Below are 11,975 nucleotides of genomic sequence, written 5' to 3'. Positions count from 1 at the left end.
GGGGGTGCACGTGCACTCCCTGAGCTTGGCAGTGCACCCCGTGCAAAAAGCGGCGCCAATGTTGCTGGCAGCACCTGCAGGCAGTCGCTGCTTACCACCCTCCCCTTCCGACACCACCGGTGATGATTCCAGGTGGTCCCCGATCACAGCTGCCAGTGGCATCTGTGGGTGGTCACCAGCACTTGCCACCCTCCCTGCTGCTGACACCATCACGGCCGCCTGTGGGAGCTCCCTGCTTGCCGCCACACACCACTGCCGACACCACCTGTGGGAGATCACCGTGTCCACCCAGCCTCCGGGGACACGCGGCATTCATGCCTGGCCCATACAGGGAGCTGAGTTTGGGCTGAGATTATGGGGCAAAACCCACTTCGGGTCACCAAAAACCATATGCGGCTCCATGCCCGGAGAACTGTCCAGAAAAAGTCTGGCCAGGTTCCAGCCCAACCCAAAGCTGGGTTTTTGCATGTCAACCTGTCAATTCATAAATCCCCAGGCCTGTATGCAGCATACATAGCGCTGATTTTGAGCTGGAATTAAGAGTGAAAATCCTCGCTCCAGGATCCTTGCCCCAAACTACATGTTTCTGCCACAGGGACAGGGGCCTGTGTGCTATGTACATTGCCTTGACTGAGTTTGGACTGGGTTTATCTGACAAATCCTTTTCAGGTCACCCCAAAACTCACCTCTCCACGACCAGGGGATAGTGCTGAGGAAGACTAGGTAGGCCCCCTCCTGATCTGAAGCTCAGTTTTCACATGCCAATCTGCCAACTCAAGGCCCCACATGTCTGTGCGCCAAGTGCGTTGCCATGAATAAGGAGCTTGTTTGGGCTGGGATTATCAGGCAAAACCCACTTCAGGTCACCCCATACCACACTACTCCGCAATTGGGGGACTACCCTGGAGAAGCCTGGGCAGAGCACTGCCTGGCCCAAAGCTTGGTTTTTGTGAGCCATCCTGCCAACCTAACACCTCTCCACCCAGGCCTGGGTGCTATATCTATGTACCTGAATAAGAACCTGAGTCTGGGCCCAGATTGTTGGGCAAAATCCTTTTAGAGTCACCCCAAAACACGTCTCCACCAGTGGAGGACTGTCTTGAAGAAGTTTGAGCAGGTCCCTTTCCAACCCAAAGCTAGGCTTTTGACTCCCAGCCTGCCAGTTGATAGTCCCTAAACCTGTGTGCTAAACATTGGCCTGAGTAAGGAACTGAGTTTGGGCTGCGATTATAAGGAAAAATCCATTTTGGATCATCCCAGACCACACATCACTGGCACCAGGGGACTCTCCTGAAGAAATCTAAGCATGGCACTGCCTCACCCAAAGCTCAGCTCTTGAGTGCCAGGCTGCCAACTGACTGCCCCCACGGCCTGTGCACTAAACATGGCCTTGAACAAGGAGCTGCCTCTGGATTACAATTATGTGGCAAAGCCTGTTTCAGGTTACTGCAAAACACAAACCTGTGCCATGGGGGGGACTCTCCCAGCACCCACCATGGGAGGCCTGTATGTTATTGTTCTGCCAGGCACTGGATGGCAGTAAAAACGTCTGGGTACAAATATAGGTGTTCTATAACAACTTTTCAAATTTACCTTGAGCCCCAACCCAGAAACCTGGTAAAGTAAATGTGAACTGTTCTAATGTGAACAAACCTACCCACTCACAAGCCAATGTGAAATTAAAATGGGTTTATTACAAGGGAAAAAGGGACCAAGAATACATTCCAAGCAAAACCTTAACTATTAACTTTTAACTGTAGCTCAAAATCAATCACAGCCATAGCAGCAAACCAACCTGGGGAGCTACCACCTAGCCCAATCACTTGGGAAAGGAATCTTACTCAGGGCTGCCATCCAGGGGCTCTAGCACCTACACCAGCTTAATAGCAAGTGCTGGGTAGGGAGGCCCATCCCAGAGGCTCTGTTGCTCCCTGCTGCCAGGTGGTGCCACCCTTCTGGGGCTTCACCACTTATGCCAGCCAAAGTAGCAAGGGCTGGGTAGGGAGACCTGTTGGTCACCGATGCTGTGTACTGGTGATAACGTACAATGCTAGGGAGCACTGCTGTGGATGTTGCCTCTGGAAAACCTGTTTTAGCAAACTGCTAAATTTGCAAATATGTCTGCTGTTCTGTTGAATTAATCAGGACCGGTTACATGTTTAACTAGCAACATTCCGTCTACTTAAATACATCTCTGTCATGCCGCCAGGGTCTCCTCCATCACTCCTCCACACCACCTGAGATAACCATCATACCTTTGTCCTGCCAGGGTTTTTTGCTGGTCTGCTTCAGATTGCCATGGAACCTCAGATCTTTTAGGCTCTGCCTGTATCAGTGATATGCTCTGGGATTTTTTCAGCTGTTTTTACTAGTGAATCACCTAGGGGCAGGCAAAATACAGCCTGTGGGCCAGATCTAGCCCACCAGATTTCGTCCATCCCACAGGCAGGCACCCCCCAAGTAATTGTATCCTACCTGGCCCATGGCTGCCCCTGCTGCGCTCACATGAGGCCCAAGCTCTGCCCGCTCCTGCTGGGGCAGCGTGCCACGCCCCCACCTTCGTGCCTGGCCTTAGCCAGCAAATGGCTTTTGGGTGGGGCCGCTGCTGCTGCTGGGGGAACTGCTTGGCTCCCCCACCTTCTCCTCATGTCCCTGCTGCAGCACTCCAGGCAGCAGATAGAGAAGTGCCCAGGGGGAGCAGGGCAGGAAGAAGCTGCAGCTGGGCAAAAGCATGGAGCAAGGTGGTGAGAGCACAGAGCCCAGGTCAATCTGGTTCCATTGTGCTGGGCTCCCCATGGCTCACATGAAGCTTCTGGGACTCACGTGCCACCAGGGTGGGAAGCCCCGCACACTGGAGCTGGTGGCCTTTGCTACTCCCTGCTGCCATGTGCAGCTCCTAAGACTCCACCAGAAATGGTGAGGAGCCCCACACGATAGAGCAGCCCTCCTTCACACCACCTCCCCCACTCTGCCCATACATCCCCCACACACAGCCACACCCCACAAACCCCCCACCCACCACCAACCCCACAGCCACCCACACACATAATACAAAAGCAAGACTTTATTTTTGAGCTATTATGCAATCACCTCTATATACACTACACAAACACATGTAAAACCAGGACAAAATATTTTTTGAAAGAAAATTAAAATATGTTATAATAAATATTTGATTTTTAGTATATGATTTGGGTTTTTTCCGGTTCCAAGATCACAGTCCTCCCCCACAACAAGGAGTACTTCTGGTGACAAAGGTCAGGAGTTAGGGCGGGACTTCCAGTCCCTAGACAGCAACCAGGGGGCGGGGCACCTGTTAGGGGGCAGGGCTACCCTTGCAGCCCTGAACAGCTCACCAAAACTCATTAAGTGGTCCTCCAGCTGAAGTAACTGCCCACCCCTGACCTAGACCCACTACAGTGTGCTAAGAAGCATTTTTAATCTAAGGAGTTGATTGAAGATGTCCAGGGAGTGACTCCTGTCTGGAACCCTTCTCCTTTGCCCACACCTGTGCTTTGCACCAAAACTGAGGGTCACCCTGACTATTGCATGGATTCCAATGACCTTTTGGTCGTTTTTGTATAACTTGGCACCAACAATAGACTTCACAGACTTGGAAGGGAGGCTTGGTAGACAACATTTCATCCACCTTTTAACCTGCCTCTCACCAGCCCTGTGTTTCCAGCTAGGACTAGGATCAGGCAGTTGCATGGGTCAGGGATCGTGTGGGGGATAAGGCAACCAACAGCTTGCATGAGACAACATTGCAAGGGTCAGGCACTGGCCTATCCAGACTTCCTCACGAGAGTCTCCCAGTGGCAGTGATGAGCATTTTGGGGTGACCCAAGAAAGAATTTACCCTGTAATCTCTGCCCAAACAGTTTCTTATTTGGGGCAATGTACATAGCGCACAGGCCTCAGGCCTGCCAGTAGGCTGGCTGGTACTTAAAAACCGATCTTGGGGTCAGGCAGTTCCATGCCCAGGTTTCCTCAGGAGTCTCCCAGTGCAGAAGGGTGTGGTTTGGGGTAACACATAAAGGATTTCTACCCATAATCCCAAGAACAAAGTCAAATGGGGTCCAAAACCAAACCGATGAAGAAAAGTGTAAACCATTACTGCTTTCCCTGCTGCTCATATCTTGGTGTCTTCAGCACCCAGGATTTTAAGTGACATTTCACAGAAGTACAGAAAACTAACACTTTGTACACTGGAGTTTTCAATGGTTTATAGCCAAAGTACTTTTGTAATTTTCTACATTTGCAAATTAATTCATTTACAATACAAAAACAGTTGACATACTATTTATATATAAAGCATTTATTTTATGCACATATGTATCTACAATATTTACAGCAGTTAAAAAATAAGGGAGCTACAGAAGTACATAACATCTGAAGAAAAGAATTTACGAGCAAAAATGTTAATGCCTCAGCTGAGTGAGTTTACACTAGTCAAACCATGCTCCTTAAGAGGCAGCTTTGCTTGTATAAGGGGTTCCTGTAATTGCAATAGCTTTGTATTCTTTAAGTCTCATATTCAATTAAAAGAGAATTTGAAACAGGTAAAAAGGCACCTTTGTACACTTAAAATTAAGCTGTTATGATTATTGTAACTATTATGTACATACATAAGAGCCACACTGAAGTTTTTTCTTTTTTAAACACTTCCTGAAAATAAGTTTTGTAAGTTGACTTGTGGCACTGTTTACATAGTTTCCTTTACCAAATGATTTGGATCTGAAGTTAAACATTTGCAATACTACTTTCATGGACAGACTACCACAGCATAAAATCTGCTCTTAAAACAGGGGTATTATGGAATTCAGACACTGTACATAATTCTTACAGTCAAAAGTATATTTAAGACAGTTTTAAAATCCTAAAATTATATTAAAACAGGTTATACTGCAACTCAGATGAAACTGAATGAAGTATAATAAAACCACAATGCAAGTGGCTGAAGTACTGTATGTAGTTTGACAAAGTAATATTTTGACATATTTTCAATATTCTTAAACATAAGGCCAATTTTTTCAGCAGATTGTCTCATTTTTAACAACTTTTTGTGTTCCAATTCCAAAAGGACTGTGATCAGGGATGGAAAAAAAAGATGCAACTAATAAATGTTTTAATAAAAAGCTGTGGGAATGGCAAGCGTTGCTTTCAATACTGGCTTACGAGAACAAGAATCTATACATGTATTACTCTTTGCTTAACATTGGCATTGATTTGCTATTTACAGTAGTTTGCAAAGACATAAAACAAATGAGGTTTGATTTCCAAGTTTAACTTAGAAACCAGTTAACATACTTCAACCGTATGCTGTTTTGCTCTAGCAGAAATACAAAAGTGACACTAATACTGAAAAAAGAGGTAATCAAAAGTAGCAAAAGCACTGGTGACATAAGAACACTCAAAAGAGAATTTGGATAAATATGCCAGAAAGTAATATTGCACAGTTTGCTGTCACTTTTAAATAAGACTTTTACTCCTAGACAACTGCCAGCAGTCCCATTTGGCTTTTTGCTGCCACACTACCTTGAGAAAAAGGTTGTTTCTGCTGTTCACGGCAGTGAATAGACTTGAAGGAAGATTGTGGTTATTGAACATGAGGCCTAGGTTTCAAAATTAGTTTTCCAGTCTGCAAAACAGAAGAACAGATGCAAATAAATCCTGAAGTTTAATACAGCCCCACTGCAAAGTCATTACACAAGTTATTCTTACCCCTATACTTAAATGGGGAAGAAGAGTTAAGTATATTTTTGCATTTATCTGTAAAATGTAAATAGATTATCAAGCCCCTCCAGAGACAGAGCTATTTGCATCTTCAAGGTTTGCACGTGTAGTAAGTAAAATTCAAGTCACTTACATCATCACAAGACATATTGTACTCTGCCAATACAGTTCGACATCGGGCTGCTATGCTGTATGGATCATGTCAAAGGAAAGTGCTAATTTTTGGAGAAAAGTTTAAAAATGAGACAGATTTAGTGTGGCTGCAATTACCATTAGAACAATCACCTTTCACCTGACAAATGCTATCAAAGGATACATGGATGGTGCCACCACTCTTTTGTGTATTCCAGCAAAGAACAGGCCTATTAGAGTAATACAACTGATTGTGAAGAAAGGATGATTCCACAATGATGTAAAAAAAGATACCTAAGAAAGAAATCAAACAATCTTGAAGGGAAAAAGAAAAAAGGTTTAAGAAAGTGCTACCATACCTGTAGATTATCTTTTCTAAAGTTTGGGGTTCAAAACTAACTTATTCATTATAATAGCTTAGCTTAAAAACAGAAAATGGATCTCAACATTAGAGTCCTCCATATTACTTAACAAAAAAGTAGCCGATTGCTCACTTCTCACTCCCCCACCCCTCCATTGTTCAACAGAATGCAATTGCTCTACTTTTGTTTTACTGCTGGAATGTAGAAATATTTGTTTAAATAAAATAAATAAAACAAAACTTTCACCACACTTGCATCAAGATGGGGGTATGCAAAGCTCTTGCATTTACTCAAAAACATACATATCCTCCCTATGAATAAAGTTAATCTGCTCAATAGCTATCCCTCTAGATGCATGTCAGAGATGTAGAGTTCAGACACAAGTTTTATCATTTCAAAACGAACTACAGAAGTTGGTGTAGCAAATCACAATGCCAAGGCTCAGGTACTTCACCAATACAGACTAGGAGAGGGAAAAAAAAAACCAAACAAAAAACTACACCCCCTACCTTCACCCCCCACCAGATTGGTTGCCTTAAAATGTTCACATAAAACAAATACAGCTACCTATGTATTTCAACAAATCTGTATTTTGGCCATTTTAGTTATCCTTCTGCCAAAAATTAAGAAGTCTGGGTTAGAACAGGTGCAGGTACAAGAGCCAGTTTTGTACACTATAGCCACAGAAGGAAACAGTTAAGTTAGGATCCATTAACCTATCAGTGTACTCTCTTGCTTTTGTTTCTTTGATTCTGGCTCAGTCCCACTGACACTGACTTCAGTAGGCCATCCTTTACTGTCACAAAGTAGAAAATTATTCTTCTAGAGGAAAAGAACCCCAGATTCAGCACAGCTGCAAAATGCACCAGACATTCTTGCAAAGTCTCAGCAAAAGTGCTCAGCATTGCCTCTAAGCAAAACCTACATGACCCTCTTCCTGTGATACTTTAATTTAGGCAAGAAGCCAACCTTTCCATTAATGAAGACAAAATCCACAACTCCTAACTACACATACTTAGTTTACCACCCAAAGTATATACTTGTATTGCAAAACCAAGGAATCCCAAAAAGCTTTATCAGATTAATATCACTTACCTTCTGGGTTTCAGGATCTATTAACCAGTTCCAAGCACCAGTTGCAGTACAGACGGATATGAATATAAGGATCACTAATGGGAAAAGTAAGAGTCATAAATAGTACCATATATCTGATTCATGTTAATTCAAAGGTATCCAACCTCTCATTACAAATTGACAATTGTACTGTTCTCTCTCCTGGCTCTTGATGTTCAAGAGCATCCAAAAAAGAGCTAGATTTCTCTGCCTAAAGAGGTCCATCTGCATGTTTGTTTCACCATCTGAAGTTCCACCTTTCTATTTGTGAGGTCCAAGTGGAAGACAGTAAAAAAAAGTCTAAAACAAGACAGTCCTTTAAATATCCTATTAAAAAACTTCCTGGACAGGACAAAAATAGTTCCAGAAAGCATTTGAGCTTCTAAGGGCATCCTGCTGCCCGGACAAAGAAATAGAAAGTGTCCAAGTAAATTTGGAAACTGTGGGTGTATCTACATGTGCCTATTAATGCAAAAAAATAGGCTCTGAAGCTTATTGCTACCGGGTGTGCAGGTCTGGACCACAGGATGTTGAGCTGGGGCGAAGCCCCGGCTGGCAGGGGAATCTGGGGGTCAGCCTGCCAGCCTGGGGCTGTTCCCCCTGACTCAGCGTGCTGTGGAGGGGCAGGCTGGGGTATGAGGTTGCTTCAGTGGGGGGGGCTAGCCAGCAGGCAGCCCCTGCACTGAAGCACCTTCATGTCCCAGCCAGCCCCTCTAGCATCTACACATGCGTTGCTGAAGAATTTTTAAATTTGCAGCAGGATAGTACTTTACAAGTACAAGTACTATCCTCATCATGCTGCAGAGTAAATTAGTTTACCCCAGCCTAATAGGGGTGAATGTGTAGACACTGAGATATTTGCTGGGCAGCTAACTAGTCTACTGCACAGTAAATGTCTCATGTAGATGTGCTTATAAGATGGAAAAAATTAAGGAAAAAGGTAACTGGGTAACCTTCCATGCAATACGCTGCACAGGTAATATACCCATATGCTACTTTGAACTACTGTAGACAGCCAACTGCACCAAGGCCCCAGTCCTGTAACCTGAGGCATGCATTACAGAACCAGAGCCAACAAGTTAAGCTTTACAGTTAAAAGTTGTTATTGTGTTATCTCCAACAATATGTTGTTATTACCAAAACAAGATTGTAGGAAGTACAGGAACAAAGATTAACAAAAGAGTCTGCTGGCAATAGCTTTTCAAACTCTCTTTGGGCACCTCTACATGATCATTAATGCACTTTTACTGTGCATTCAATTTAGTACCTCCATGGAGAGGTACTAAAAAAAGGCACATTAGCCTATTTTAATGCACATTAGCAAAAGCGCACAGCTTTTTTTTGACACTTTAATGTGCACTAAAATAGGCTAAAGCACATTAAAGCATGCGTGTAGATGCACTCTTAGGTTCTGTGAATCTCTTGTTACTGACTTCTCACATGCTATCTGAAACTGTGAACCAGGTATAACCTCAACAATCAAACTATTGTCTGCAAGACGGACTCAGCACTTTTTCATGCTGTAGTACCAACAGCACACTCTTTGTTTCAAGTTACATCCACCAAATGGACCATTTGAGGAGATGGAAAAGGTTTAGATCAGTGGTTCTGAAGGCATCCCTTAGGAAATGCCATCTCCTACTCTTCACTTGTTTTTCTGATTATGAAAAAAATACTAAAGTAATACATCTGTAGCAAAGAACTCAGAGAGACCACAAGAGGTCAGAATGCTGTTGACACTATGAATTCCTAGTTAAAATCTTGGGTTTCTTTTCTGGATCATGTTCGCACACCTAACAGTGCTAACACCATGTGACATCCATGAAAGGATTTTAAGGCTCCCCCAGGATGCCACAAATCTCTGGCTAGGTATGTACATTTTTTTCTTCCATTTTAACAAATGGAGACACTAAAAGCTCTACCTCTCAGAAACAAGGCCTTTTTATAAATGTTTGAATGATAAATTCACTCAGTACTTGGTTCAAATATTTTTCCCTCCTTTCTGAGAGTTCACATTAGATCAGAAAAACTTTAGTCTACATTTAAAAATATTTAAACTGATTTGGGAGAGGTTTCCAATACCTGGAAAGTGACTACACATTAAAAAGTAAAAGCTATAGATTAGTGAGCTTACATTGCCGATGGAGGGAAAACTTTAGAAGATACACTAGAAGATAACTTAGAAACCAGAGAACCTAGAAAGTCTCCCTTCTCAAAAGATATGATGGTTAAAGGAGATCCTACACAAGAACATATAGACTTCCTCATAAAGCCTCAAAGTGCAAACTTGTTTGGAAAGGGAGTCCCTTAAAAACAAACAAACAAAAACATTGCTATTACACTGCCACCTATTTCTCTCCAGATTCAGGTAGCTACTGCCTCAGTCTACCCTCAGTCAGAGGGGATCCCCTGACCTCAGGAAGTATTAGCTGCCATGCCAAGTGTTTTCTAGGCAGTTTACTTCCTCAGATATAGAAACAGAGGGAAAACTTCAAAACAAACACAACCAACCAACCAAAGCAGTTCTGGCCACCATTGGAAATACTTCCCAATGCCTCAGTGTTAGAGCAGGGAGGCAAACACATTTCCTTCAATGTCCCTGCTTCAGGGCCTAGGGCAAGACTATCTACCTCTGCCAGCTGGCAATGGATCAGTGTTCATGACAGGCCAACCTTCAGTATCTGGCCTACACCAGGGAAAGTAATGATCCTCTTAGTCCTCAGAATTCGGTTTGCTTCGAGGAATCCTGGTGTTACTGCCACTGACCACCCAGACGTCATATAATCTTATGGTTTTCATGCCATGGGGCCCACACTCCAAACATTACAACTTAACATTGAGGGCCTGTCAGCTGCCAAGCAAAGCTCTTTCAGGTTCACAGGGATGACTTGATCCCATCCTAAATAGGAAAGCATGTCACAGGCTGTCTGACTGAAGGCACTTAGGTGAGCAGGACACTTGCAGTATCATTCAGTCTTCAAAATCCCATTCAACCCTGTTCCCCTTTACTGAACTGGCTATCAGTTAGTTATGCTAGTATAGCTTTCAGTATTGTTGCTCTTTCCTATATCAGCTGTTAGTACAAGAAGTGGATTGGTTTGTTTATCAAGAGCACAAGGTATTTCTGGCCCCTATACATTGGTTCCAAAGGTGGGCAAATGCTGTAATACCATTGTACAAATAACATTAACTCATTATTTTACTTTTGGTATTTCCTGGTAGCTTGTGCATGTTTAGTTAGGAAGTTTACCTTACGCCTACACACATGATACAGGGATTTTATTAAGCTGCAACTAACTCACAAGGATGTAGATATTCAAAATTCAACAGATGTACTTATGAGTCAAGCCAACTTCTCTTAAATATTTTTAACTTACTTCTCCAGCGTCCTGTAGTTGGTTGCAAACATGCAATATATTCAGTAAGTCTTCTCTCAAAAGCCTTGAGATCTGAGAAGAGATAAAGAAAATAGCATATAATCTATGTCAGGGTGCCCAATTTCTAAGCAGCTGGGGGTCCCATGCCTCACAGCCCACAGCAGTGGAGGCGGCTTGCTGCATAAGTTGCACCAGTGCAAGCTAGTGGTCCCTAGGGCCACGTTATGTCAGGGCCTGAACCTCACACCGAGCTCTCAACCACATGCTCCCCTATTACACCACTCATGCAGGAGCCCCAGGCTGTGGTCTGCACTGCACTGCTCCCTGGGGTGGAAATAGAAAGTGAAAACAGGAGAGGGAGCCTAGAGACTCTGGCTGTTGCTGCAGCTGAAGTGATGGAGGGGTAGGGGAAGGCAAGGGCTGGGTGGCAGTCCCTGGGCCACAAATCAACCCCTTGAGGGATGCATGCAGCCCTGGAGCTGCCAGTTGGACAGCTCTGATTTACATGATCAGTTTGGTTAGGTTTTAGAGATTTCCACAGTGCCTGGCTTTACAAGAAAGACCAGAGCTGCTTTTCTATATTAAATATTCTTTAGAAATATTATCAGATATTAAACTTGAAGTTGTTCTGTTTAATAAAGTTAGTTTTGAGGCTCCAAAATACCACTTTAAGATTGAATTTGCTCTCAACGAAGTCCATACTTTAAAAGCATCTCAGCTTCAAATGAGAATAACTATTCTTTAAAGCATTTCATGTTATAGAGCAGGGGCATCAAAACTCATCTGACCCTGTAAGCTGGATGAGTGGCATGGGGCTGGTCTACAGACTGGACTGGGCCCACAGACTCCTCTCCCTTACCATGCCAGATCCACCACACAAGGGCACCCACTCTGGGATCTGTATTAAACATGGCAATCACCCTTGCCAGTCCAGGATCCTCACTGCATGCAGCACCCCCACTCTCCACCCGTCCCTATCGCCGCTGGCCTGGGACACAAACGTTACACTGCTCTCAGTCCACAATCTGCGATGCACATGGTGCGCATACTGCTGGCCTGAGGGGAAGTGCGGCAGGTGGAGAAGTCCTGGACTGGCTAGGGTGGGTACCATGTGTAGCATGGATCCTGGAGCAGATGCTACATCCAAGGCCCCAAACAAAGCCGGGCCACCATATGCTGGGTGGAGCACCTCGCACCAAGGAGCAGCACTGGGTGATGGAGCTCCATGAGCCACATCTATGACACTCCTATTTCA

General features: G+C 44.1%; 1 protein-coding gene across 2 annotated transcripts in view; it reads right to left on the bottom strand.

The window, feature by feature from the left end:
• Nucleotides 1–4,209: 4,209 nt before the first annotated feature.
• The window catches only part of CNEP1R1 (CTD nuclear envelope phosphatase 1 regulatory subunit 1), a 24,887-nt gene continuing 17,121 nt past the window's right edge, over nucleotides 4,210–11,975 (bottom strand). For both annotated transcript variants that reach the window (XM_019505685.1, XM_019505684.1), the window contains exons 2-6: nucleotides 10,721–10,792; nucleotides 7,326–7,399; nucleotides 6,053–6,162; nucleotides 5,870–5,924; nucleotides 4,210–5,641 (exon numbers count right to left, since the gene is read on the bottom strand). In XM_019505685.1, the coding sequence (XP_019361230.1) occupies nucleotides 5,600–5,641; nucleotides 5,870–5,924; nucleotides 6,053–6,162; nucleotides 7,326–7,399; nucleotides 10,721–10,792 (353 nt within the window). In that variant the 3' untranslated portion in view covers nucleotides 4,210–5,599. The remainder of the gene's footprint in view (nucleotides 5,642–5,869; nucleotides 5,925–6,052; nucleotides 6,163–7,325; nucleotides 7,400–10,720; nucleotides 10,793–11,975) is intronic.

The sequence above is a fragment of the Gavialis gangeticus genome, unplaced genomic scaffold (genome assembly GCF_001723915.1).
Source record: "Gavialis gangeticus isolate Ggan-Ray unplaced genomic scaffold, GavGan_comp1, whole genome shotgun sequence".
Lineage (NCBI taxonomy): Eukaryota > Metazoa > Chordata > Crocodylia > Gavialidae > Gavialis > Gavialis gangeticus.
This window is presented reverse-complemented; position numbering and strand designations above follow the sequence as displayed.